Here is a 27402-nt window from a genome sequence, read left to right as displayed (position 1 = left end):
GGCTGCTCACATCCGATATATCAGAAATACAGTGTTGTATACCTATGGCAATAAAAAAAATGTATCTGCTCCACTATAGCTGCAGTTTGAATGTAGCCTGCTGTGTACTTTACATTATTCCTGCGAATGTCTTCATACAGTTAGTGCAATTTGGAGATATGTATATATACCAGTATACATTCAAATTAAAGTATTGTCCTTTAATGAATGAGTCTGCTTGTTAAAGGTTATTTATATATATCTATATATCTATATCTCAGGTAAAGTTTATGTGTTTAGTTTAGGTCATGCCTCAGATTTGCAGTTTTACAACTGGACTTAACCACATGTTAAATATGAGATGGGCTAGTTGCTCATCTTATGTGTTTATAGGTCATTTCACTTGTTATAAGCAGTCCTGCCAGTGCAGTTGACCGCCTGTCCTCTCTCTCTCCCAGCCCCTGGTCAAGCAGGACAGCCTGGACACATACAACGAGCGGGACCCTTTCAAGAACGACGACGCCCGGGACGAGGAGGAGGACCCCGAGGACACAGACAGCGGCATCGAGGGTGAGGTGGACCCCTTGGATCGAGACGTCATCATCCAGCCCCCACCTCCGCCGCCTCCCCTCAGACCTCCCACAGAACGGGTCAACTTCCCCAAGGGCCTTCCCTGGGCCCCTAAAGTCAGGTTAATTAACAGTTTTCATTTCCGCACTTTGGAGTCTGAAACAAACACCTATTAACTGTAAAATACTGGCAAAGAGTATTTGGACGTTGAACAGTGTTAACAATTACAAGCTGCAGTTACATACCTCTTCTCAAAGAGTTGAAAAACGTTCTTTAAACTGCCCTCTTATAACCTTACTTCAGGATAAAAAACAGCTTCAGTAAGACCTTTCTATGATAAATAATACTGATACTCATTATTGTAGCTGCTAAAATAATCCCTTTGTTAATTTAAAAGCACTTAGTTCCATTCCATTGAATAAAGCTCTAAATTTGCCATTTTGACCGCACAGTAGAGAAAACCTCCCACCCACAGACACGACTTCGCACCATTTGGCTGGCAGCTGGTGTCAGTTTCCCACCCTGATTCTGTGGCACCATTTGAGTTAGGTTAAAACCAAATTAGAAAATCGTCTCACAGTTTTCTCTCCTTGCTGTCATCCAGCAATATGCTTTCCATCTGTGTATTCCTGACAGAGTAGCATGTGGTGTCTTCCCAGGGTGCATGAATAATGCTTTTGACAGAGGACATAAAGTAGTGAAGTGCTTTATAGCGGCCCATTTATTATGCATTCATGATCAGAAAACCTATATTCTGTCTGTCTATTAGCGAACCTTATCTTTAAGTGTGCGTACTGCTATGTCTTTGAATCAAGAGTGCTGCGACATACAGGGCTGATTTAGTAGGAGGCTCACGGAGAGCAGCAGCACACAGTGTGACTGATGAGATTTGAGGAAGCTAATGCGTGCTGTTGCTCTTCTGCGTGTTTGTGTGGGTGTGCGCACACATGTGAGTGCTCCCCTGAAAGCTGTCCGTTTGGTTGCTTGTTCATATGTGGGGCAGCAGGTGCCCTCAAATGAATCCAAAATCTGACTGCAGCCTGTCTATGTGTGTGCAGGGAGAAAGACATTGAGCACTTCCTTGAGACCAGCAGAAACAAGTTCATCGGGTTTACTCTGGGAAAGTAGGCATTTCATTTGAGACGTTTAAGATATCCTTTTAAACTGTGTCTTCTTCCAGTCTGGTGTAACTGCGTTGTTTTGCAGTGACACGGATACTCTGGTGGGCTTGCCCAGACCCATCCATGAGAGCGTCAAGACTCTTAAACAGGTGAGTGAGGAAATCACTGCACTGTTTTGCATGTGGAGGCCAATTCAAGTTTCTCCCTCTTGATCTCTTTGACTGGTTTTCCACTAGTGTTGGTTTTAGCTAGAGCCATTATCACTACTGGGAGCATGAGGCGATTTCTTAACCCTACAGAAGTTGCACAGATTGTCCAACTCCTCCAGGATGGCACATCCACGTGTGCCATTGCAAGGAGATGTGATGTGTCTCCCAGCACAATCTCCAGAACATGGAGGAGATTCCAGGAGACAGGCAGTTACTCTAGGAGAGCTGGACAGGGCCGTAGAAGGTCCTCAACCCATCAGCAGGACCAATATCTGCTGCTTTGTGCAAGGAGGAAAAGGTTGAGCACTGCCCGAGCCCTGCAGAATGACCTCCAGCAGGCCACTGGTGTGAATGTCTCTGCCCAAACAATCAGAAACAGACTTCATGAGGGTGGCCTCAGGGCGCGACGCCCTGTAGTGTGCCCTGTGCTCACTGCCCAGCACCGTGGAGCTCGATTGACATTTGCTATAGAACACCAGAATTGGCATGTCCGCATGTCCACCACTGGCGCCCTGTGCTTTTCACAGATGAGAGCAGGTTCACCCTGAGCACCTGTGATAGACGTGAAAGGGTCTGGAGAAGCCAAGGAGAACGCTATGCTGCCTGCAACATCGTTCAGCATGACCGGTTTGGTGGTGGGTCAGTGATGGTCTGGGGAGGCATATCCATGGAGGGACGCACAGACCTCTACAGGCTAGAGAACGGCAGTCTGACTGCCATTAGGTATCGGGATGAAATCCTTGAACCCATGGTCAGACCCTACGCTGGTGCAGTAGGTCCCGGGTTCCTCCTGATGCACGACAATGCCCGGCCTCATGTGGCAAGAGTATGCAGGCAGTACCTGGAGGATGAAGGAATTGATACAATTGAATGGCCCTCACGATCTCCTGACCTAAACCCGATAGAACACCTCTGGGACATTATGTTTCGGTCCATCAGACGCCGCCAGGTTGCTCCTCAGACTTTACAGGAGCTCACTGATGCCCTTAGACAGATCTGGGAGGACATCCCACAAGACACCATCCGTCATCTCATTAGGAGCATGCCGCGACATTGTCAAGCATGCATACAAGCATGTGGGGGCCACGCAAGATATTGAGAAGCATTTTGAGATGCAGAAATTGAATTTTGGCAAAATGGACTAGTCTGCCACATAATTTTTTCACTTTGATTTTCGGGGTGTCTATAAAGTGAAGCCCTCTGTAGGCTGAAACTTTTATTTCCATCAAAAGATGTGGCATCCTTTCGTTCCTTAGATTGTCCATATCAGTATAGATATCCAACATAATTTTTTTTCACATTGAGATCTGATGTGTTTTCAAAGTGTTCCTTGAATTTTTTTGAGCAGTGTATAAAGGCGTTGGAAGAAGTGTTTATTCTATATGTATATTTTTTGTTATATTCTTATGGTTTTCTTGTCTTCTCCAGCACAAATATGTCTCCATCACTGAAGTCCAGATCAAAAAGGAGGACGAGCTGCAACAGTGTCCCATGAGCCTGGTCAGTAATGTCCCTGTGAAATTTTTGAACAATCATGACAGTAACTCTGTAAATCTATTTCTATTGTTTTAAAGCAACACGGACAGATGAACTGAATATTTAATTTGGTGAATATTTAATCAAGATAGGAACATGGCTGTGTTATTGGGCCTTAAACGTGAGTGTTTTGTGGATATGAATTCAATGTTGTGTATTGTTTAGGGAGATGAGGAGGTGGCGGAGACGCCAACAGAGATGCTTTACCTGGGCATGCTTCCTAACCTCTCCCAGTACGTGGTGAGTGGCTCATGATGAACAATTCCTCCTCAAACTTTTGAAACTGGATTCACACCATCTTGCTACCAAATGTATGTTCATTTGGTTGTTTAAAAACACTGTAAACCGACAGAATCTCTGTTCTACAGTTGGTACAGTTTCTCCCAAAAAGAGAAAATTGATTATTAATATTGAGGACATTTTTTTTTTTTTTTTTTATTCTGTGTATCAATAGCCTGTCAACACTGATGCACATATATTGTAGCTAAACAATTATTTGATAGATCTTTGCATTGTCACCTGTGTCAGATTGCCCTCCTGAAGCTGCTGCTGGCTGCGGCTCCAACCTCCAAAGCCAAAACGGACTCGATTAACATCTTGGCTGATGTGCTGCCTGAGGAGATGCCGTAAGTACTGTAGAAAGCAGTGTGACTATTTGAATCTTTTTCTAATGGTGCTAGGTTGTTTTTTTGTGCATTTGCACACATCTAGAGCCACATTCAGATCAGACAGCTGAACATAAAAGATGCATGCATGTTGTCAAATTTCACCACCATTTACAGCTGCCCATAACCGGATCAGGCTCATTTTCTATGTTTTTTGTTTTGTTTCTGTCTGGAAGAAAATTTAACATTTGGGCGGATGGAATACAAGGGAAAATGCACTTATTCTGAATTTGTTTTATGGTCTGCAGTATGTCCTAGTTTTAGACTAGCTGACATTCAACCAGAGAGCTGAAAGACAGCAGGTGCATCATTGACAGACTAATCAGAATATCTGTTTGTTTTCGAACAGTCAGTCTTTTAATAGTTAAGTTTGTCTTTTACTGAGACAAAACTGTATTATCATTCGAGACCTGAAGGCCTTACTGTGTGTGTGTGTGTGTGTGTGTGTGTGTGTGTGTGTGTGTGTGTGTATGTGTGTGTGTGTGTGTGTGTGTGTGTGTGTGTGTGTGTGTCCTCCAGTATCACAGTCCTTCAGAGCATGAAGCTGGGAATTGACGTGAACCGTCACAAGGAAATCCTCGTCAAGGCCATCTCTGCTCTGCTTCTGCTGCTCCTCAAACACTTCAAACTCAACCATATTTATCAGGTTACAAACACACACACACACACACACACACACACACACACACACACACACACACACACAAACACAGTCCTCCCTCCTACAGGCACCTCACATTATTGTTCTCTCCTTTTACATTATTCTTCTCCTTCTCGCCTTCCCCAAGCACAAACGCACCCTATTATCCATGCACCTCCCCCCCATTATCCATGCACCTCCCCCCCATGCTACCTCCAATACCCTCCACCTGATTATCCAGTCAAGCGTGCTATTTCTTTCCTCCTTTCATCCTCCTCTCCACCCCCCCCACCTTTGGACCTCCATCCCCTCCTCACACCTCCTGTATCAGCCGGATAGACTCACAGTTGGTCCATTTCTCTCAATGAAGACGAAAAACAGATTGAAAGAGAGCATCTGGTTTGAAATCTGCTCTTTTTTTTTAATGGAGCAGATTTGGCCCCATTTCAAGCACTTATATGTTGTTTTATTTATCAGTAGTTTCTTTGGTTCAGAGCGATGGGGACGGGGATATTTTCTGTTACTAGGAAGGGACATTCTTTCACGCTCTTAATGGCTGCTCTGTAGATTTGTAGTGGTAGCGCCCTCTGGTGCCACAAAACTATATTACATCCGGCACATCAGCAGAATGCAGCTGTAGTGGGAAGTCAAATCGATTAGTCTACTATAGTATATTATTTGGCACCTGCAACAAATACTCTATAAGAACTGCTTTTGAGGATACATTTATTACATGAGAATAGGAAGCATTGCATACAGAAAACAAGGTAAAACAGAGCACATTTGATATAACCACAGTCGATGAAATACTGAACTATGATTCATTCGCAGACTCGCCTGCTTAGTAAAGCTTCTTGGATGAGGTGAAGGATTTGTATGGCTGCTGTATGAGAATAGAAATCCTGGTTCTTGACCTTCTCCCCACACAGAAAACTCATCAGTGATTCAGGATTATCGGCTACAGGATTATTATTTTTTCTCTTCTGTCCTTTTATGAGTTATGGATTTTCCCATCAACATCATAATCAGACCTTTATCTCATTTAAAAAGTACTTAATGACCACAAAAGCAGAATCATAACAAAAAAAGTATTACTCCGTTGTAGCTTTTTTTCTCAGTGTCAAACTAATTATTCCACTATGCCGCCTCTTCTTTTCCTGCAGTTTGAGATTGTCTCCCAGCACCTGGTGTTTGCCAACTGTATCCCACTCATCCTCAAGTTCTTCAATCAGAACATCATGTCCTACATCAGTGCCAAAAACAGGTAGGATCCTTGTCTCCTACTCTGTACCCTCACAGAAAGCACTGCACTTGTTATTTTGCTGTATAACAACAGACGAGCTTGGTTTGGTACAATAGACGCAAAATAGACCCAAAATGGAGACACAATGTATCATTGTGTCTCTATTTTGAGTGAGTCATGCTGGAAATGGCTCCCACTTTAGTACCATTTAGGTACCTATAAGAATGTGCTTGGTGGAGAACACACGGGTTGTGTTTGAGAACCTGCGGGTTAGACGGCTAACCAAGTATTACAGGCATGACTGCAATCTTGCATGAATCAGCAGGTGTTAGGGAAGCGGAACAGACGGCATCACAGCAGCAATTCAGTGACAGGAGATTCAGGTGTGAAAGAAGAGAAATTAACATTAAGCCACATGTTAGGTGACATGAGTCTTTGGCAGCAGGGGAAAGGACCAGCTCAGTCCATTTTAGCTCAGGTGCAACACTGTAGAAAAGTACTCTGTACTGTATAAAGTATGAGTACACATACTTTGATGTAGTACTTTGACCCTATCGGAGCGTTTGCAGCCCAAGATGACGTTGTAAAAGTCAAGGCAACTGGACCGATTCAAGTGATGTTACAGTGCGTGAAATGACGGGAAGTGATCAATGTGTCTGTCTGTGTTTTTTCATTGCAGCATATGTGTGCTGGACTTTCCCCACTGTGTGGTCCATGAGATGCCTGAGCTCACAGCCGAGAGCCTGGTGAGTGAAAACACTGTCAGCGTGACACCTGATTGATCCTCACTGGACAAAGGTCGAGCCTTTCTAAAGTGTCATCATCACATGTGTGTCCTGCGTGTGTCTTTTAGGAAGCAGGAGACAGCAACCAGTTCTGTTGGAGAAACTTGTTTTCTTGTATCAATCTGCTGAGAATACTGAACAAGCTGACCAAGTGGAAACACTCCCGAACAATGGTGAGTAATTCTTCTGAGTGCACCCCCTGGGGCCCAGCGGGGCAGTGGGCCCTTGGATGTGCGAAGAGAAAATAGAAACAAATTGTCCCATTATGAGTGTGTACAAATCCATCAGCACAGAGCAGCCAGTCCATGTTCATTTTGACAAGTGTTGTCAGTTTGCCTCTGGTTCCCCACAGCACACTCAAACATGCTCCTCGAGTCAATTTCATTCCTTTTTCAGATGCTGGTGGTGTTCAAGTCCGCCCCCATCCTAAAGAGAGCTCTCAAGGTGAAGCAGGCCATGATGCAGCTCTACGTCCTCAAGCTGCTTAAGATCCAGACCAAGTACCTGGGCCGCCAGTGGAGGAAGAGCAACATGAAGACCATGTCAGCCATCTACCAGAAGGTCCGCCACAGGCTCAATGACGACTGGGCCTATGGAAATGGTAAATACCAGTCTGTGGAGCCACATTCATGAAGTGTTCAAACTGTTCACTTTGAGTTTAGCTAAGCCGGTAAAGAAGGCTGACCACAGTTTATTACAAATGACATGCTTCGATTTAATTTTTTATTTCTACATTTTGATATAGGACATTAACCGATTAGATACCAACAGCAGCTCTACGTTTTTTTTAATTTTATAAATCCTTTTTTTTTGTTGCCTTCTACAGAATATTTCACAATTTATACAACAAATAACTCATAATGCAAAGAGTTCACAATCCAAACAATAATTAATTAAGTAACCAAGAAAGGAAAATAATAAAATAAACAACATTAAAAGGATTAATAGTATGTTTTCCAGATCAAGTTTTACTGAAAATGATATATGGTGTTCAGAGTATTACATCATTGAGAAATTATGAAATGCAGCTTAAATTAAAAAACAATTATGTCATTCTCCTGGACCCACAGCTCAGTTGGCCTCTCAGATCTTCATAAAAGAAACGGTCATGGAGATAATTAGTCCCAGCAGTCGTCCTTAATCTTCACACTTTGCTGATTAATAGAACAGAGACGTCAGTGTAACGAACACATTTACCCCACGCTCTGTAAACATGACTGTAAACATAATTTAATGTAGGTTAATACATTCTAATTCTTCATTTAATGGTCGATGTGTACATCTGTGTATATGTACCCGTCTGTATGTATGTACTGCGCGTGTGAGAAATACAACGCTCCACCAGCCATTGGCCAACAGCCTGGATGGTGTTGCCATAGTAACAGAGAAAAGGGGGATTTTTCAGGGTCACCGTCCCTCACGGGAGAGCAAGTGATCTGTCACCATGAGTGTTAGAGAGAAAGATGGATAGAAAGTAAAAGAGGGAGAGAATAAGGTGGGAAATGGAAGAAAATAAAGAGAGGGGGGAATCCAAAATCAATTCAGGCACAGGTGTTGTGTCATCACTAAGACAAATGATATTGGTAAATTCAAGGGGAAAGGTCTAAGTGTGAACATTCAAACATCTATTAAACGAAGGGTCCTGGAGACTGATGAAGTGTCGCCTCCTCTCACCCCAGATATCGACGCGCGCCCCTGGGACTTCCAGGCGGAGGAGTGCGCCCTGCGGGAGAGCATCGAGAAGTTCAACAGCCGCCGCTACGACAAGAACAAGAACGGAGACTTTGTGCCCGTGGACAACTGCCTGCAGAGCGTGCTGGGCCAGCGCGTGGAGCTGCCCGAGGACTTCCACTACAGCTACGAGATGTGGCTGGAGAGAGAGGTCTTCTCCCAGCCGATCCAGTGGGAGGGGCTGCTGCAAAATCACTGATGGAGGGACAGAGTTGGAGAGTGTGGGGTTAGGGTGGGGTGAGGGGGGGTGGTGATCGTGGAGAAGTCCCACACTAGCCTGTTGAGTTATGGAGTCCGTGGAGAGGAGGAGGGAGGAATGGGGTTATGCTTCTCATCAGTGATGGACGGATGGGGGAGGGTGAAGACAAAGAAGCGGGAGATGGAGAAGCCACCTCCCAGGCTTTCCCGTGATGGGAGAAGATGGAAGATGAAGTGTAATATGGAGCAAATTTGACAAACGAATGGAGCTGCCTACTCTGAGCTCAGCACAAATAGATGCCACACACACACACACACACACACACACACACACAATGCTAACATGTGCCTATGACTACTGTGAACACACATGGACGCGGCAAGAACAGAGGTAGCAGTTGATCAGAAACCGCTGTAGCAGGAGACTGTTTCGGCCAGTTATACTGCCCCCCCCCCCAAAAAAAATATCTTCACCACTTTGTCAATTTATATGTCCCCCTTTTTTAAATGTTGGTGCTTATTTGAATCCTCAGTAATGTTTTCCTATTTATTTGTATCAATGTGTGTGTGTGTGTGTGTGTGTGTGTGTGTGTGTGTGTTTTTTTTTATGAAGATGTAAATTTACATGATTTCTAATCAGTTCATCTCTTTTTTTCACACAAAGCCTACTGTAGGTATTGGGTTGTGGTTTGTGGATGATGGATTTGAAAGTTTTTTCTTAAGTATTTTCAAAAAAAAAAAAGGCCTTTTGGAAGCAAACCACAGGGTAATTTTGATAGTCTAAATGTAGACATGGGAGCAATTTCCACTAATGGCATATTGATCTCACATAATGTCACCAAAAAAGAAAATAAATATACCAGCAGTAAGTGGTAAGGGTTTGTTTGTGAACGTAAAAAGTATGTGTGTACGGAAAGAAAAAAATACATGCAAAATGGGCAGATGTGTGAAGGATGGTTTGGAGTGAGAAATAGTATTCTGTAAGAAACTGTATTGTATTTGTTCCCTTTTAAAATAGAAAATGTACCTTTTTATATAGAGTCCTTGCTATTCCAGATATCTTAGGAACTTTGAATTCAGAAATCACAGAACCAAATCTGTAATCACTGATGTCATCCAGGATTTGTTCATGCTCACATACCCATCCTACGGCCTGTTCTGTTCCCATAGAAAAGCTCAGTGAGGTGGCTGTGCACTGCGCCTAAACAGAGGTGTGCTGGTTAATCAGACTGCATTTGCCAAAACAGTCATTTAAGTCTTCATCCTTGATGTCTTTTTATATTTTAAGATCTAAAATACAGTTTGAAAACTGTTATGATAAAGCATAAATCTGTCGAGGTTAGTTTTCGAATCGGGCTCATAGTTGCCACTTATGGCCGTTGGGGGCGGGGGGGAAGCCACTTCTCTGAGTTGTTTTATGGAACCATCCTGAGCTAATCAAACCTCAACAATGAGAATAATTAATAATTGTGAATCCCTGCTTGAACCAGCTGACTCCAATCTATCTGCCTGACAAACAGCACAATATGTAAGACACTGGGCCCTTTGGAGATGGCCTTGTTAGGGAACGTTTGCCACCCTCGCTTGGAAGAACACAGCTGTCACAAAAAATGGTGCTGTTTTTCTTATTTGTCTTCACTGTACCTCATCTGTTCCTACATGTCCAACTACCTAAGCGGGGCTCCAGAGTCAAGAGCTCTGGTTTGTTTCCTGGAAATGTCTGAAACTGAAGCACACAAACAAGCACAGGAAAAAAAGCATGTTTGCCTTTCTTTCATATCATTCTCGCTTGGTTCAGATTGTTGTATACTTGCCTCGAGGGGTCAAAAGCAGTAATTTTTTAGCTCGGCATAGAACAATACTTTTGACACGCAGTCTTGTGCTTCTCTGTGCATGGCCACTGTTTTGTTTTGGGTACCTTGTGACATTTAAATATGGTCTTTGGAAATTTTTCTAATGTTTCCAGCACAATTAGAAGTGTAGTTTTTTCCTCTCAAAGTCAGTGTTCTGCATTACATGGGTGTTTTTTGTCTTCTTCAGGAAGGTGAAATTGTTAAAAATAATGTTGTATACTTTATAGATTCTCAGGTTTATGGAGATAATATATTGCAAAAGTTTTTAAGCTTCCTTGCCATCATCTAGCTCACTACCTGTAGTGATGAATACACCTTCATCATCACATTCTTATATGAAAATAACACCTCAAGCACTAAACATTTACTGCATAGGCTGTACATTTTCACTGAACACAATAACTCATTGTGCGTTTGTATTTACATCAGCGACATTTCTAGTTCAGATGTATTTTTTGTATCTTGTGCCAAATTTGAGTGCCATTTTCTGTTTGCTTTTTCATCGCTGTTGCCTTCGTGAGTACATGTAAGGTTCTTCAATCAAATCACAGCTGAAGGTTTGCAATACAACATTTTTATTTTCTACCTGAAAAATTGTACAATCAATAAAAATAGCTGTTTCTTGTATCTGGTACAGTATTTTACCCGAATTGTTTAACATTGTATAGGTGTTACTACGGTGTGTGTGTGTGTGTGTGTGTGTGTGTGTGTGTGTGTGTGTGTGTGTGTGTGTGTGTGTTGTTTTTTTTTGTTACATTTCCATATCTGAATAGTCCAAATGAATATTCAATACTGCAGTTGTTCAGGGGTATGTGCAATTACAGATCCATATAGGTATTATTCAATGCAATGACAAAGTACAATATCAGAGTTGCTTATTAAACAATGTTGAACAGTTGTGATTGTTTGTAAAGTTATCGTTCTTTAGCTGCAGGGTTGCAGAGGCTTGACAGCTGGTTCACACACACACACACACACACACACACACACACACACACACACACACACACACACACACACACACACACACACACACACACACACTCGCATCACGTCACACATTTCCTCGGGCCAATGTTCCAACGGTTCGGGTACAGCTGTTGTGGATGGGGACGTGAGCATATCCTGCTTTGTGATTGGCTGGTGCTGTAATGATGTACAACTGCCCTGTATTTATCCTTCAACCTGACGGAGTCAAGATAGCCAGGGAGCAATGGGTATAAAAGTTTTATTTGCTATTTGTACGGTAAATAATGCTTATATTTCAAAGATGGAGTTACAGGTTTGTCAAAATTCAAGTCTTAACAAGTAAGAAAAAGTGTGCAATGAAATAACTGCATTAACTTGCCAATAGTATTTCTTAATTTATTTTTGTTAGCTAAGGTGTGTAGCATGTAATGCACCTTTCCTGTCGCAGCAGCATAAAAGCAGTGTGACAAAGGCCCAGAAAAAAAAATAACCCCATTGTGACATCTTCTGAGTGAAATATTGAAGTTTACACAAAGAGACACTTGCTGTGTTGGAGCACCGCGGCCAGTACTCATACAGTTTAATTTTCTTGTAGAACATAAACAGTGTTTTATAAAGTGTAGTACAATTATGCTTGTTTTGCCAGAGTGTGCTGCATTTTCAGGCACAGCGCTGCTTTGCAGAGGAACTCCCCTGTCCAAATCCGTCCCTGTGTGTCAATGAACGCCCCGTCTCCCTCCAACCTAGAACACACCAGTTATGACATCAAAATCTTACATTTACATGGATGACAAAACAAAAATAATAAACATCAGGTCTTGGATTTGAATATTTCCCTACCAAAGTAATGGAATCATATTGAATAAAATGTTTTATTCAACTTTGAAACAGCTCAAGGGGAAATTTAAAAGAAATGGGGCTACCCTGAACCACCGCACATCAATTAGACCACAGCTCTCCAGTATAATCATTTGGAAACGCCTAAAAGTCATGGCTCTGTTCAGAAAACATTAAAGGAATCGCACAGTAAGTGCCAAAAATTGATTGCCTTTTACCTGTTGTTGTGAAAGTGACCTTTGTAAGTAGAGCCGTCTGGGAAGGTGTATGTTCCCGTGCCGTGGTACATGTTGTCTTCGAATTCTCCTTCATAGAGCGCTCTAGAGGGATGCTGCAAGGTCCCTCTGCCATGCATCTGCTCCACCGGACAAGCATGTGTGACTAACCACAGAGCAAATACAACCATGCAGTCTTTAGTAACGGACATCAGCAGTATTGAATACATACTTTGTCTTCAAGCCACTCTCCAGTGTATATGACGCCACCCGCTGACATGTGTTTACCACCGCCGCTCCTCTTCATCACCCCCGATGCAGACCTGCTGCACTCTCCCTCTGTACAGAACATAAGAGACGTTGACACAGATGTAGTTATGTAATGTAAAAGTGTAAAGCTGTATATTCAGTGATTACTCACCATATCTGTCCCCATTTGGGAAAATGTAGGACACCTTTATAGGCCCTTCCCCTATAAACAAATACTCATATTTAACACTTTATCTGTCAGATGAATATCCAATATTTACAAACCATGAATATGCAATATTTATCCTACCTTGATCTTTTAAATAATCACTTTCCTTATGGTCTGAAAGTGAAAATGATACAACGTTATACTGCAGATAATAAAGACAGAAGGTGTTGTTTGGTGTTCTAAAAAGTCACAATCAGACCGCACCAGACATCCGGGACAGATGGTTTGTCAGAACCGACAGGAAACGCTGTGTGCCGGCCACTTTATGGGATGTGAAAAGTCAAACAACTCGATTTAAAAAGTTGAAAATAACACAAGCAAACATCGTGTCCAGCTCAATGTGTTGCAGGCAAACTCGACGCAAACTGCAGTTGCCATGGTTACAATATTTGGCGCAGACCTAACTAACTGACTGCTTAAAAAAAGGTATTTTTTTCTTCATATAGTATAGTTTATCTCAGTATATGTGGCCCATATAAAGTCCAACAACCTACAGATGCTTAAAGAAAATACATCGAGTAGTATTCTATCCTCAAACCGTTACCGAACACCGGAAAAGGAACTATGAACCTTGAGTTTCGACCAATCACAGACAAGCAGGCTACCGGTGAAACTGATGTCTCAGGTTTGTCCATACGGAAAGTTAACGCTGTGTGTTTCAAGTACTTTTTGTACTTTATCGCCGATGATATCTTTCCATATACGCGTGGTATTCTTCAGCATTTAAACCTCTCCACTTGGCTCGTGAGAAAGCTTCTCTCTGTTAGATTGTTAGATCAATATAGTGAAGAGTGAGCCTAGCTAGCTGTTAGCTCGCTAGCTAGCTGAAGCTTGATCAACTTTACAGACCCGGCGTGCCGCACTACGCGACACAACACCACGTTATTGCTAACTATATCGTGTTCTGTCAGTCAGCCGGGGCGTTGGGTTTAACGGTCATCGTCCTGGTTGGGTTGGCGGTCTGCATGCCACCGTGTATGATTGCATAAGTGTAGCCACCAGCGCTGTGTGTGTCAGCCACCATGTCATTGCTCACAGTTGAAATTAAAGTGCCACGACGAGCCATCCCAGAGCGATGTGCGACACTGTGCTCTGCACTGGATGTACAGTAGCTGCCTGCCTGGACTAACGGCTCTCTCTGGTGTATCCAGGATTATTGTACATTCCTGAGACGATTCATTCAAATTGCATTTTATGTCTCTTTATGTCACAGATTGATTGCTGCTATGAAGGGACACTAATTGAAGGTGAGTGTGCTGTGGGATAACAGCTGTGTTTTTAAGCAATCCATGATGTGTTGGTGGTGGTGATACTTAGAAGCTAGACTACTTAAAAATATGTTGTCTGAGAAACCATGTGTGCACGTTTTTAACAGAGAAATGAGTGCAAGGAGAAGAGGCGGGAAGCCAAACAGAGGAGGGGGGAAGTTTAACAAGCCAAGAGGAGGTGGACGTGGTGGTGGTGGAGGCGGAGGTGGAAGTAAGAAAGGAGGAGCTGGTTGCTGGGATGACGGAGATGATTTCAACCTTGAATTTGGACCCCCTCGTCCTAGCAGGTATTTCTTTTATAGTGAAGGAATTAAATATAAGATTTAAAGTTTATCACAGTGTGCCCATTCCCTGCTAATTTCTTCTTATACCCTCCTCTCTCCCTCTCTCTTTGTTAACCTGGTTTTGCCTCCAGACCTGGGAAAGGACGAGGTAGCGGTGGCCGTGGTGGTGGTGGCCGTGGTGGTAGCGGCGCCCGTGGTGGTGGTGGCGGCCGTGGTGGCGGCCGTGGTGGTAGCGGTGCTGGCGGCAGCAGGGATGCAGGTCGAGGAAGGGGAGGAGGTAGAGATCGAGACAGGGACAGCAGAGGCAGCGGCAAGGCTCTCCCAAGGTCCCTGGCGAGGACACGAACAAGCACACAGTCAGGTGACAGCATCAGGCCGGAGATGATGAGCACCATGCCCTTGCAGAGGCTCTTCATGACTAATGAGAACCAAGAGCAACTCAAGGAGCTTCTGCGGAATCTGCAGACACATGACTTTGATGAGCCATATGAGTAAGTTACATTCTACTAAATGTGGTACATCCTTTAACCCGTTTTAAAGAAACTAATTGGAATTCTATTTTATTCAGCTAAATTTGTCCGTTGCACGTTGACATGAACTCGTATCATCTTCTCTGCCTCAGTGAATCCGGTTCAGATTATTCAGGGGGAGAAGAGGATGAGGAAGAATTTGACGAGTTGGACCACCGCGACGAAGGCCAGTTTTGGGCCACTACTGATGAGCCTGTGGAGAGGGCAGAGAGCCCAGCATATGAGACGGAGTCCGATGATGACCGGCCCACCCCTGAACCTGTCATCTCCTTATTTGCCATAGGAAAACTTTGCAGGTGATGTTCGGATTTGTTTATTTTGGTGTTGAAAATGATCCTGCATTTCATCTTAAGTCAGTTTTTTTGCTGCTGTGCTGTCAGGAACTAAAAATATTTGAGTTGGTGAATGTTTCTCTTGTCTTCTAACCCTTTGTTTTCTCATCTTGACTTTATATAGGTATGGGTTCGACAGGGAGCGTGGCAAAAAAGCACTGGAGTCCGGTGGAGGGGAATTCGGGGCCACTTTGGAACAGCTCCTCTGCCAGATTTGCAGTGAGCGCTACGGCCAGAAAGCAGTTTCCCCCGATGGCCTGGAATCGGTGCCTATGGATGAGTGTCTGAGCCAGAGGCAGGAAGAAGCTCTGGCTCTAGCCGCCATCTATGGTGAGCGCTTCAGTGAGCGCATTGCCAATACAGTCTGGACAGTAACCCTGGACATCTCATTCCTCTCAGACAATGCTGCCAAGAATGGTAGGCAAGTCGGGAGTCGAGGTGGAGGAGGAGCCATTAGCATCCGAGGTGTCTGCCGGTTCTTCTTGAAAGGACAAGGCTGCCGGTTCGGGGACAAGTGCAAGTTTAAGCACCAGCTCCCCACTAAAGGGAGATCTGGGGCTGGTTCCCCAGACCTGGACGGCCCGAGCCAGCCTGGCTTCAGCAGCAACTCTCCTCCTGAGTATGAACTAGAGGTCCGATTCCCCAAAGGGAACCGTTACCCATTCCAGGCACCAGTAGTTGCCTTCAGCACCACCGACGAGTCCTTCGGGGCTGCAGGGAGGCTCAGTGTGACTGAGAGACTGTTCGGAGAAGCATTGGCCGCGGCAAAGAGCAACGAGCCCGTCGTTTACACTCTGATCACTTTATGCGAGGAGGAAACTACCATGAAGGAACTGCTGGCTGTCAGTCATCACAAATACAGCACGCCACCGCCCGTCGTGGTGCTTCCTCCACCATCTCTTCCCATGGCTAAGAGTGTGAGAATCAACGCTTATGAAGAAAGCAGAAGTAGTAGTACCAACAATAGTGATCATACCAGCAACAGAAGGACTGCTCCTCCTGCCAACCGGAGACCAATAGATCGTGAGTCAACAAGATAAATGGCTTTTTTTTAAAAATTATTTATTGTCTCTATTTTCACCAAATAGAGCTCAACATTGTGTGTGTATGAGTTAAAATCCTACCTCTGTCTTTAAAGTGAAAGAGACGGTAGAGGCAGAGGAGCTGGATGAGAAGGATGAGGACGATGAGGAAGAGGACGTTCCAGTCGAGAGCGAGAGTTACGTCAATCTGAGGAAGAAGATGGCGAATAAGCACAACCCGAAGATGGACAACCTACTGAAGGAAAACGGCAAGCTGTGCCGAGAGTTTAAGAATAAACAGGTGAAAGAAGGCCGATCTTTACATTGTGACACAGCTCACATCTTTCCAACACGGTGTATGTATTTTAATGCATTGCTGTTCTTTCATCCTCCCGTTCACCCAGTCATCCGGGCGTTTCAGGTCCATGTTGGAGCAGAGGAGGAAACTGCCGGCTTGGCAAGAAAAGGAAAACATCCTCAACCTGTTAGACCAGTGCCAGGTGCTGGTTGTCAGCGGGATGACGGGGTGGGTCACACAGGGTAGCATATAAACAATACGTACAAATACATTATTTAGAAAAATTTTATATATATATATATATATATATATATATATATATATATATATATATATATATATATAGACACACACACACACAGTTGTGGTCAAAAGTTTACATACACTTGTAAAGAACATAATGTCATGGCTCTCTTGAGTTTCCAGTTATTTCTACAACTCTGATTTTTCTCTGATAGAGTGATTGGAACAGATACTTCTTTGTCACAAAAAACATTCATGAAGTTTGGTTCTTTCATGACTTTATTATGGGTTAACAGAAAAAGTGACAAAATCTGCTGGGTCAAAAATATACATACAGCAACATGAATTAGCAATTTTGGTGACTTAGAAAGTTGTGTCAATGAAATGAGCTTCATAGCATGGCCTCTTAACTTCTTGTGAGCGATTATGAGTGACTACAGCTGGTGACTTCTCTGAGGCCATTTAAATAGGGCTCATTGGATACAAACGCCCACAAACGCTACAATGGGAAAGTCAAAGGAGCTCAGCATGGATCTGAAAAAGCAAATCATTGACTTGAACAAGTCAGGAAAGTCACTTGGAGCCATTTCAAAGCAGCTGCAGGTCCCAAGAGCAACAGTGCAAACAATTGTTTGTAAGTATAAAGTGCATGGCACTGTTTTGTCACTGCCACGATCAGGAAGAAAACGCAAGCTATCACCTGCTGCTGAGAGAAAATTGGTCAGGAGGGTGAAGAGTCAACCGAGAACCACCAAAAAGCAGATCTGCCAAGAATTAGAAGCTGCTGGAACACAGGTGTCAGTGTCCACAGTCAAGCGTGTTTTGCATCTCCATGGACTGAGAGGCTGCCGTGCAAGAAGGAAGCCCTCGCTCCAAAAGCGACACCTTAAGGCTCGACTGAAGTTTGCTGCTGATCACGTGGACAAAGATAAGACCTTCTGGAGGAAAGTTCTGTGGTCAAACGACACAAAAATCGAGCTGTTTGGCCACAATGCCCAGCAATATGTTTGGAGGAGAAAAGGTGAGGCCTTTAACCCCAAGAACACCATGCCTACCGTCAAGCACGGTGGTGGTAGTATTATGCTGTGGGGCTGTTTTGCTGCCAATGGAACTGGTGCTTTACAGAGAGCAAATGGAATAATGAAGAAGGAGGATTACCTTCAAATTCTTCAAGATAACCTAAAATCATCAGCCCAAAGGTTGGGTCTTGGGCGCAGTTGGGTGTTCCAACAGGACAATGACCCCAAACGCACATCAAAAGTGGTAATGGAATGGCTAAATCAGGCTAGAATTAGGGTTTTAGAATGGTCTTCCCAAAGTCCTGACTTAAATCCCATTGAGAACATGTGGACAATGCTGAAGAAACAAGTCCATGTCAGAAAGCCATCAAATTTAACTGAACTGCACCAATTCTGTCAAGAGGAGTGGTCAAAGATTCAACGAGAAGCTTGCCAGAAGCTTGTGGATGGCTACCAAAAGCGCCTAATTGAAGTGAAAATGGCACTGCTGTATGTATATTTTTGACCCAGCAGATTTGATCACTTTTTCTGTTAACCCATAATAGTCATGAAAGAACCAAACTTCATGAATGTTTTTTGTGACAAAGAAGTATCTGTTCCAATCACTCTATCAGAGAAAAATTAGAGTTGTAGAAATAACGGGGAAACTCAAGGTGTGTGTGTGTGTGTGTGTGTGTGTGTGTGTGTGTGTGTGTGTGTGTGTGTGTGTGTGTGTGTGTGTGTGTGTGTGTGTGTGTGTGTGTGTGTGTGTGTGTGTGTGTGTGTGTGTGTGTGTGGCAAATATCTGATAGATATAAAGATGCTTATTTTCTGTTGCTTCTCTGCAGGTGTGGTAAGACCACTCAGATCCCTCAGTTCATTCTGGACGACTCATTGGGGGGACCAGCGGAGGAGGTGGTCAACATCATCTGTACTCAGCCACGCCGCATCTCTGCCATCTCTGTGGCCCAGCGAGTGGCACAGGAGCGTGCAGAGTCTCTCGGCAACTCGGTGGGCTACCAGATCCGCCTGGAGAGTGTTCGGGTACGGCCACATTTGACTTGTACATGTGTGCAGGATTTTAAGTCATCAGCATTAGTCACTGGATCCAGAGGACTTAGAATCACATGCAACGCATTCTAAGTCCTAACCTAAGTATATGTAGCCAAGCTTTGTGTTATAAAGTAATGACTCCTACCTCTCTTATCACTGACTGACAGACGTCTGCCACCAGACTACTGTACTGCACCACAGGCGTGTTGCTGAGGAGACTGGAGAGCGAGGCCGACCTCAAAGGCATCACACACGTCATTGTGGATGAGGTGCACGAGCGGACGGAGGAGAGGTGAGATTACATAGACCACTCACAGATGGTACAGAAAGTGTGCATTCAATTTTCAATTCATTGTGCTTTATTGGCTCGAGTGTGATGGAGACAATATTACCAGAGCCTCAATCAATAATGATGTTAAAAGAAAAGGGTACAATTCATAAAATCAAGAAAATAGCAGGGTATCACTCAAACACTTGCTGTTTGTGCTTTGAGCTGTCACCAAATAGCCTTTGTTATTTAGTCAATCTCAGACGTTCCCTTCTCAAACAGGAAAGTATTTACTTCTTTGTAACTGGCTTCACTCTCCGTCTGTATTTCATCTTCTCTTGGTCAGTGACTTCCTGCTGTTGGTGTTAAAAGACCTGATATTGCAGAGGCCAGACATGAAGATAATTCTAATGAGTGCCACGCTCAATGCCAAACTCTTCTCTGAGTATTTTTATGACTGTCCCACTGTCCACATACCAGGTAATTAGACACTTGTGGTATCTGTTTTAGACATGACATGCACGTTTACATGTTCAACTCGGACGCCTCATTCTGTAGATTTTTTTTTTTTTTTTTTTTTTTTTTTTTTTTTTTTTTTTTTTTTTTTTTAAACTAAGTGTATTTCTCTCGTTTCAGGTCGCACGTTTCCCGTGGACCAGTTTTTTCTTGAAGATGCTATCGCTAAATCCCGGTAAGTACTTCAATCTAACAAATATTTAGGCAAACTCAGCTGAGGAATATAAAAAAAAAAAAGAAAGGGTGAAAGGATATAGTTAACTTTTTGTCTTAATACTCAGTTCACTTTTATTTATTTCCCCAGCTATGTCATCGAGGATGGCAGCCCTTATATGCGCTCAGGGAAACAGAATTTGTCTTCCACAAGTGGACGAGGAAGCAAAATAGAGCCAAGAGACATGGTGGACGACTTGGGTGACGACATGTGGAACTTCATGTCTTTCTGTAAGAAGGACTATGTCAAAGACTCCATTCCAGACCAGCAGCTCAGCCTGCAGGATCTCATGGTCAGATACAAAGGTGAGTTAAGAAAAAGTATCATTAACACAGCTGGTCTGTTTTATGGGTTCTTATACTGTACCTCTTATCCAAATAATCTGTTGCTGCCTGTTAATGCATGAATGTTACAATTTGTTTTGCTGTTTCTGCAGACACTAAGAAGTCTGTGCTGAAGACTATTGCTACAATGGACCTGGACAAGATCAACATGGACCTGGTGGAGAGCCTGCTGGAGTGGATTGTAGATGGAAAACACAACTACCCTCCAGGTAAGAATCCCCCATGTACAATCACAGTAGTATGAATTCAAGACTGGACGGTTCAAAGTGAGGTTTTATTAAGTTTCTGTATGAACTTTTTGTTTCTTCATCCAGGTGCGGTGCTCGTGTTTTTGCCAGGCCTGGCTGAGATCAAGATGCTCTATGAGCAGCTCATGTCCAACAGAATGTTCAACAACAGGGGCAAAAGCAGGTCTGTGTGTCAAGTCGTGTGCTTTTGGCAACTTTAGTTCCTGTTATTGTTAGTGTTCATGAGGGTATAAAATGAATGCTTTCTGGTAGTTTCTTTTTTCTCCTTTTTGGGGCAAACCAGAATTTATTGACTTGTTTAAAACCAAATCCTTGACTACATGATTTTACATTTGTGTTTTTATAGTTGTTTTTTTTTTTTTTTTTTTTTTAAAGGGTTGGTACATGGCAGCAAGAATGCCATGTCATCATAGAGTGATCTTCTATCACTTTAAACGCTCTACTAATCAAAAGCTAACTGATGTGGATGTACTTTCCCGTCGTTAGGTGTGCGGTGTATCCACTCCATTCAACCTTGTCCAATGAGGAGCAGCAGGCAGTTTTCAGCCGCCCCCCAGAAGGTGTCACAAAGATTATCATCTCCACCAACATCGCAGAGACCTCGGTAACCATTGATGACGTGGTATATGTCATCGACTCTGGCAAGATGAAGGAGAAAAGGTAACCTCAAGTTGAGTCTTTTGATAAACTGTTTGTATAAATTTGTGCATTTTTAGAGAATAATCGTTTGTGAATTGTACCATCTTTTTGTTGCCACACACAATCAATATCAATCATACAGTAGTTTTAAATGTACATTTCTTCTTGATTATATTTTCAGGTACGATGCAACCAAAAGCATGGAGAGCCTGGAGGACTCGTGGGTTTCCCGGGCCAACGCTCTGCAGAGGAGGGGTCGAGCAGGTCGCGTGGCCTCGGGGATCTGCTTCCACCTCTTCACCAGCCACTGCTTCCAACACCAGCTGGCTGAGCAACAGCTGCCTGAGATCCAGAGAGTTCCTCTAGAGCAGCTCTGCCTCCGGTAGATCCATCTGCTTTTTCTCTGATGATGCAAACAATAGAGCTTCATGTGTGACATGGCTACTGGGACTTATGCTTGGGAATGGAAGCTGGTTTACTGAGAGAAATGGCCAAGACAATGGAGAGAGGGTCCTCCCTCCAGACAGGCCTTACCTGTAGCACCATGTCTAATTTAATGATATGCAATACACTATCTCCCCGTGCTAGCATTTACCATTTCCCTGTCTCGCCTACAGAATCAAGATCCTGGACGTGTTTGCTGAGCGGACGCTGGAGTCGGTCTTCTCTCGGCTCATCGAGCCCCCGGCGTTAGAAAGCTTGGATGCAGCCAAGCAGCGCCTGCGGGACCTTGGAGCTCTAACGGCAGATGAGAAACTGACCCCGCTGGGCTACCACCTGGCCTGCCTGCCCGTTGACGTGCGCATCGGGAAACTCATGCTGTTCGGTGCCATCTTTCGCTGTCTCGACCCGGCACTCACCATCGCAGCCAGTCTGGCCTTCAAATCCCCATTTGTAAGAAATCGCTTGCTGCTGTCGAGAATAACCCACACAATGATTATTATTAATCAAAAAGTATCTCCTTCTATAGAAATGCTTTATATATTTGGTCCTCTGTCTGTTTTCCAGGTGTCTCCATGGGATAAGCGGGAAGAAGCCAATGAGAAGAAACTGGCCTTTGCCTTGGCCAGTAGTGACCATCTAGCTTTGCTGCAGGCATACAAGGTAAAGACTGCACTCGTCTTCGTCCACTTGTCTTTGTAGAAATGTTGATGTAGCGTTCCAAATGGTAGATGTGATGGATAATCCCTCTCTTGCAGGGATGGTGCTGTGCTGCAAAGAATGGCAACCAGGCTGGCTTCCTTTACTGCAGGGAGAACTTTCTGTCTGGGCGAGTCTTACAGGTGAGGTGGTGCTGTCTGAAGCGCCTACTTCATTCTCTTCAACAACTGTGTTGTCATACATGTCATACATTTCATTAAAAAAAATGTCTGTTGCGTCTTGCGCAGGAGATCGCCAGTCTGAAGAGGCAGTTTGCCGAACTGCTGTCTGACATTGGCTTCATCAAGGAGGGACTGAGAGCCCGGGTTATAGACCGCATGAGCTCTAAAGGCACCGATGGTGTGCTAGAGGCCACCGGACCCGAGGTCACACACACACACACACACACACACACACACACACACACACACACACACACACACACACACACACACACACACACACACACACACACACACACACACAACCGCATTGTAGTGCTGGAAGTGTTTTTATTGGTTGTTCCAATGCTCATTAATACATCAGTTGTACAATATAGATATCTAGTACCTCTAGCTTATTTTATAGATGATTTATTTCAATTGTATAAGCTGCACATGTCACTTGGAATTCTAAATAGAATGAGACCACAATCTAACCTTACTCTTAAAGAGAATCTGATTATAATGATAAATGTCATTCCTTTTCAGGCTAACTTGAACGCAGAAAACATCCGGCTGATGTCCGCCATGCTTTGTGCTGCCCTCTATCCCAATGTGGTCCAGGTGTGTATTAATTCTTTCCCTCCATTAGAATAAGAAACTCAAGCCAGTGTGTAAGTATACAACTGTCCTATGCCTTGGCTTCACGCTCCTGTGTTTGGTCCTTTTTTGTTCTAGGTGCGAGCTCCTCAAGGTAATTACAAGATGACGAGCAAAGGAGCAATGAAGATGCAGCCCAAAGCCAACGAGCTCCGTTTCATGACCAAGGACGACGGCTACGTCCATGTGCACCCGTCGTCTGTCAACTACACGGTGAGATAAGAGAAAACATGTGGCCTCCTATCCAACAGCTGTTTAGAGGTACAAGCCCCTTGAGACTTTTCTCTGTGCTCCAGGTCCGCCACTACAACAGCCCCTACCTGGTTTACCACGAGAAGGTGAAGACGAGCCGCATCTTCATCAGGGACTGCAGCATGGTGTCCGTCTACCCGCTGGTGCTGTTTGGAGGCGGGCAGGTCCACATGGAGCTGCACAAGGGAGAGTTTGTCATCTCCCTTGATGATGGATGGATCCGCTTTGCTGCCGCTTCTCATCAGGTCAGAGATCAGAGTTAACCGAGATTTGATAGTTTACAGACAACATAACGGTACACAGAGAGGTAAAGTAGAAAACAAATGCGGCACCTCCCTTCGGCCCCAGGGAATGCGTTGCTCGTCTCCCATTCAGCATCCTTTTGAGGACACATCTTTGCTCACCGTCCGGTGTCACAGAAGCTTAAATGGAGTCTGCTAGCAAGTCTTGCTCCACCTGTGCCTCGCTTATGCTGCCACTGGACTCCCACGACTCCTTCTAGTGGAGAAAACGAGATGCAGTGCACTAATGGGGGCCCTTTAAACTAAGAAAACGTGATGCGGTGCCATATAGCCTGCCCTACATGCTTAAAACAATGTTCTGCCTGCTGTGATGCACGGTTTGGTTCAGATGTTAGTGCTGTTGGCTGAGTTTGTTTCAGATATTGGCGCTAAATATGTGTGCATGTTATCCAGGTGGCTGAGCTGGTGAAGGAGCTGCGCTGGGAGTTGGATCAGCTGCTGGAAGATAAAATCCGGAACCCGAGCATGGACCTGTGCAGCTGCCCCCGCGGTTCCCGCATCATCCACATGATAGTCCACCTAGTCTCTACACAGTAGCTCTGCTACTTGATGCCCCCTTTCAGCCCTTTTTGTCACCCTCAAGAGCTTGAATGCATGGAGCTCTGCAGTGAACATGTCTGTCTGCTCCTGCATCACTGCCACCGTTTTGATGACATTACTCCATTATCGTCGGGGTAAACTACTGGTTATAATTTGTATTGTACTACCACAGACCGATCGGCAGGGCAGATACTGTACTTAGTGTGACGTCCTCTGGTTGAAGTACTGCTGCCACCACCTGACTGTTTAACTATCAGTTTACATGAAGAAAAAAACAAAACTATTACTCTGTTGCTGCACTGGAGGCTTTTTAAACCAAATTCTGCCTTCAAAGAAAAAACAACCCTCATTGTTATTTCTGGAATAAAGCACTTCTCTGTATTTTTTACAAGTCTTATTTTGACATTTAAATACAACAGAAAAGGTGTTTATTAATGCCATACAACAACTGTAGTTTTATTGGCACACAGTTGATTGTTGAATTTGATGTCATAGCATTTGTTTATAGTGCATTTTTATTTTGGGTTGTGTCTCACAACTGAGAAGTTTCTTGGGTCCATATTGGATTTCTTATACTGACAGTGGCTGCATACTTGTAATGGTTATTTATTTGTAATGCATGTTTGAGAGATCCAAGAGCTTCTGCATGGTACTGGCCTGTTTTACATTCACTGAATGTATTTAAATGTTAGTGATGTCAAAACTACACTTTCACATTGTGAATGCAAGGGCTTTTTAAATTGGGAGTATTGCCAATGAATTTGAAAGCTTATTGTCTTAACAAGTGAGGATTTCCACACCACTAAAAATAAAAAAGCAAAGATAGCTGGCTGTTTGGATTTTATTCAATTCATTTAGCTCATCTCTTGTTTAGCTTAGTGTTGCTTGTGAAGCCTAGCTACGTCTTGGATGCAACAACATAATTTACTTACTACAGTGCCAAGTCCTGAACTGGTAAGATATGCGTATATATTTTTAATTTGTGACACTTTTAAGCACAGACTGTTTTGAGAAAGCACTACTTAGCACATATTGTGTATCTGAAAAATTCTAGCATTGTTCTGTGTACACATCTAATTTTGCAGATGGATAAATCTCATATTGGAAGTGACCTTGACATCTTTCACCATGGTAAAGAATATGTAACATTATAGACTATCAGAACTTTGTCAAAGTAAGTAGAGGAATCAAACCTGAATGTAGTTAACCTCTTGTATTTTCAAAGCCCACCAAATCTAGGAAATCAAGGTCCCACAGTTCTAGACCCACCAAGAAGACTGGGAGTCCAAAAACACCCAAAAGGAGGTCCTCTAGTGCCAAATCCACCAGGACGGAGGTGGACATCCTCAGCCCAGCAGCCGTGGAGAATGTCTACATTTATCACAATGCAGTGGACTGTCTGCAGTTTAGAGGCTTTGGGTGGCCAAAATCAAATGAAAAGAAGAAAAAGTAAATTATAGTTTTTGCCAAACCTAAGTAAGTTTTCACCCCTTTTGGTTAAAATGATAGGTATATTTAAATGGCACTACCTGGTGGACACATTAGTACTGACAGCATGTATACAGAGTTCTGACTGTTGGAACAAGTGCAACGCAGCAATATAGATGCTTTGTTCTTCTTCCGAAAATCCATACAGAAAAGCAAACTTGTGCTAGTGAAATTTCACTCATGACGCATAGACATTAAAATTCATATACAGCAACTTTATTTTAAGCTGAATGATCCAGAGTTGTTTACACTTGCTTCAAAAGTTGGCAGTTATTGACACACTTGAAGTTTGTGAAGGAAATCTTTAAACTTTGTGGGAGACAACAGAGAAGCTCCATTAATGTTCACTTAATATACACCTAATGTTGAGAATATGAATGTAATGTGCAAGTTAAAACACCACAGTGCATTCTAGAAAAGGCCAGCCAAAAGTGCCATGACACTGGACTTAAAGTGATCCCATTAATCACTTGTTATATTCTTCAAATCCAGTCTTTGCACAATCTATCTTATAAAAAATAGGCCACATGAGAACATGCCTATAAAACTAAAGGGAAGAAACAAATATGGTTCCAGGCACTGTTAATATTCTCATATACATTTCACAATATCAATCCTTTTATCAAATGTACACTCATTGTACTATATCCCTGTAAAATCAATAAGTTTCTCTACAGAGTGCATCTGTTCTTGCGACATGGTCCGGCTTTGCTCACTCTGGGGGCTTCTTCTTGGCCTCCACATCTTTCTTAAAGGCCTCAATTTTCTTGGCTATGTTGGGAACCTAGAAAGTCAAAAACAGTCAATACAATCTGACTCACAGATACCAGTTTATGAGGTACACCTTTGCTAAAATCAATGTAGTCTAATACCTTCATGAAGGTTATATGAATAGATAGATGGATAGATAGATAGATAGATAGATAGAGGTTATTATATAGGTCGGTTTTAGTTGCACCTGTGAACCATTGTAGATATACTTGCCTCATAGTTTTGTGCCAGGTACATCCCCACAACGTTCCCCAAGGTAAAACCAGCCTGGAAGAGAAACAACTGTCATTTAAGGCCAAAATATCTGCCTTTCTGATAAAGTAACAGCTCTTAAGTTACATGTTAGCGTTAACTTAAAGTACTTTCATTAGGTGGTATGTTTAACTGCTCGCTGTATGATTAGTGAAACCTGCTTTAAGGATGTATTTGCAAACGTCAAAGTAGAGATTTTCCATAAACCGTCAAGAGTTTTGACAGCAAGTTATGCTAACAGGTTAGCTCGTCTAGTTTCACATCTATTAGCATTCTAGTCGATGTCATGCACGAGAATGTCAATTAAACTCACCAGGAATTGTAGCATGGTGGAATAACGAAGGATTGGCAACAGCAGACTAACGTAATGACTTGAAGTCAGATAGTTAAAGGTTAGAGGTAGGAAATCAGCCAATCTACTTGGCTAACGAAGCTAGCGCGTCATTAACAATACGCATGCGCGAGGAAACTATCGCGTTATCTTCGGAGAACAAGTACTGTAGTCTTTTCCTCAGCCTGGGCTGTAGCTTCTTCTTATTATTCCAAATTA

The 27402-nt window shown here is 43.4% G+C and overlaps 5 protein-coding genes across 7 annotated transcripts in view; 3 read left to right on the top strand and 2 right to left on the bottom strand.

The window, feature by feature from the left end:
- Positions 1 to 11432, top strand: part of strip2 (striatin interacting protein 2) — a 29970-nt gene extending 18538 nt beyond the window's left edge. For all 3 annotated transcript variants that reach the window (XM_068716850.1, XM_068716852.1, XM_068716851.1), the window contains 12 exons: positions 438 to 670; positions 1608 to 1673; positions 1756 to 1819; positions 3308 to 3379; positions 3581 to 3655; positions 3944 to 4041; positions 4600 to 4726; positions 5884 to 5984; positions 6643 to 6709; positions 6817 to 6921; positions 7145 to 7349; positions 8428 to 11432. In XM_068716850.1, coding sequence (XP_068572951.1) covers positions 438 to 670; positions 1608 to 1673; positions 1756 to 1819; positions 3308 to 3379; positions 3581 to 3655; positions 3944 to 4041; positions 4600 to 4726; positions 5884 to 5984; positions 6643 to 6709; positions 6817 to 6921; positions 7145 to 7349; positions 8428 to 8678 — 1464 coding nt within the window. In that variant the 3' untranslated portion in view covers positions 8679 to 11432. The remainder of the gene's footprint in view (positions 1 to 437; positions 671 to 1607; positions 1674 to 1755; positions 1820 to 3307; positions 3380 to 3580; positions 3656 to 3943; positions 4042 to 4599; positions 4727 to 5883; positions 5985 to 6642; positions 6710 to 6816; positions 6922 to 7144; positions 7350 to 8427) is intronic.
- A 168-nt stretch (positions 11433 to 11600) lies between these two features.
- morn2 (MORN repeat containing 2) lies at positions 11601 to 13560 on the bottom strand. Its single transcript, XM_068716853.1, has 6 exons — positions 13234 to 13560; positions 13111 to 13143; positions 12973 to 13023; positions 12784 to 12890; positions 12555 to 12691; positions 11601 to 12242 (listed from the first exon to the last, which is right to left on the bottom strand). The coding sequence occupies exons 1-6, from the start codon at positions 13238 to 13240 to the stop codon at positions 12128 to 12130; spliced, it is 450 nt and encodes a 149-aa protein (XP_068572954.1). The 5' UTR covers positions 13241 to 13560; the 3' UTR covers positions 11601 to 12127.
- Positions 13561 to 13630: 70 nt separating this feature from the next.
- On the top strand, positions 13631 to 25166 carry dhx57 (DEAH (Asp-Glu-Ala-Asp/His) box polypeptide 57). The gene is made up of 25 exons (XM_068716849.1): positions 13631 to 13654; positions 14243 to 14276; positions 14405 to 14584; positions 14713 to 15072; positions 15204 to 15407; positions 15568 to 16466; positions 16582 to 16766; positions 16870 to 16991; positions 18853 to 19048; positions 19225 to 19349; positions 19672 to 19805; positions 19962 to 20016; positions 20146 to 20360; positions 20492 to 20608; positions 20714 to 20810; positions 21134 to 21307; positions 21468 to 21668; positions 21904 to 22180; positions 22295 to 22390; positions 22486 to 22569; positions 22675 to 22812; positions 23137 to 23211; positions 23326 to 23460; positions 23544 to 23744; positions 24195 to 25166. Exons 3-25 carry the CDS (start codon positions 14409 to 14411, stop codon positions 24336 to 24338), a joined length of 4410 nt encoding a protein of 1469 aa, XP_068572950.1. The 5' UTR covers positions 13631 to 13654; positions 14243 to 14276; positions 14405 to 14408; the 3' UTR covers positions 24339 to 25166.
- LOC137877454 (small lysine-rich protein 1) lies at positions 24961 to 25794 on the top strand. Its single transcript, XM_068717398.1, has 2 exons — positions 24961 to 24990; positions 25567 to 25794. Exons 1-2 carry the CDS (start codon positions 24961 to 24963, stop codon positions 25792 to 25794), a joined length of 258 nt encoding a protein of 85 aa, XP_068573499.1.
- Positions 25795 to 26029: 235 nt separating this feature from the next.
- Positions 26030 to 27307, bottom strand: stmp1 (short transmembrane mitochondrial protein 1). Its single transcript, XM_068716755.1, has 3 exons — positions 27166 to 27307; positions 26814 to 26867; positions 26030 to 26613 (listed from the first exon to the last, which is right to left on the bottom strand). Exons 1-3 carry the CDS (start codon positions 27178 to 27180, stop codon positions 26542 to 26544), a joined length of 141 nt encoding a protein of 46 aa, XP_068572856.1. The 5' UTR covers positions 27181 to 27307; the 3' UTR covers positions 26030 to 26541.
- Between the last annotated feature and the right edge of the window lie 95 nt (positions 27308 to 27402).

This window comes from Cebidichthys violaceus, unplaced genomic scaffold, assembly GCF_023349555.1.
Source record: "Cebidichthys violaceus isolate CVI_PGR_0920_01 unplaced genomic scaffold, fCebVio1.0.p SCAF_21, whole genome shotgun sequence".
In the NCBI taxonomy this organism is placed as follows: domain Eukaryota; kingdom Metazoa; phylum Chordata; class Actinopteri; order Perciformes; family Stichaeidae; genus Cebidichthys; species Cebidichthys violaceus.
The sequence above is the reverse complement of the archived record's forward strand: the minus strand, read 5'-3'. Positions and strand labels throughout refer to the sequence as shown.

What these genes read in the sequence shown, in the direction of transcription:
- stmp1 (XM_068716755.1), bottom strand. An exon ending in ACCTGGCACAAAACTATGAG is followed by an intron (nt 26,614 to 26,813) that starts GCAAGTATATCT and finishes TTGACTTTCTAG; the next exon opens with GTTCCCAACATAGCCAAGAA.
- morn2 (XM_068716853.1), bottom strand. An exon ending in TGATTATTTAAAAGATCAAG is followed by an intron (nt 13,024 to 13,110) that starts GTAGGATAAATA and finishes ATTTGTTTATAG; the next exon opens with GGGAAGGGCCTATAAAGGTG. An exon ending in GGTCACTTTCACAACAACAG is followed by an intron (nt 12,243 to 12,554) that starts GTAAAAGGCAAT and finishes GGTGTGTTCTAG; the next exon opens with GTTGGAGGGAGACGGGGCGT.
- LOC137877454 (XM_068717398.1), top strand. Translation starts at nt 24,961, where the DNA reads ATGTTTGAGAGATCCAAGAGCTTCTGCATG. An exon ending in GATCCAAGAGCTTCTGCATG is followed by an intron (nt 24,991 to 25,566) that starts GTACTGGCCTGT and finishes GTATTTTCAAAG; the next exon opens with CCCACCAAATCTAGGAAATC.
- dhx57 (XM_068716849.1), top strand. Translation starts at nt 14,409, where the DNA reads ATGAGTGCAAGGAGAAGAGGCGGGAAGCCAAACAGAGGAGGGGGGAAG. An exon ending in TCCGCCTGGAGAGTGTTCGG is followed by an intron (nt 19,049 to 19,224) that starts GTACGGCCACAT and finishes ACTGACTGACAG; the next exon opens with ACGTCTGCCACCAGACTACT. An exon ending in TCTATCCCAATGTGGTCCAG is followed by an intron (nt 23,212 to 23,325) that starts GTGTGTATTAAT and finishes TTTTTGTTCTAG; the next exon opens with GTGCGAGCTCCTCAAGGTAA.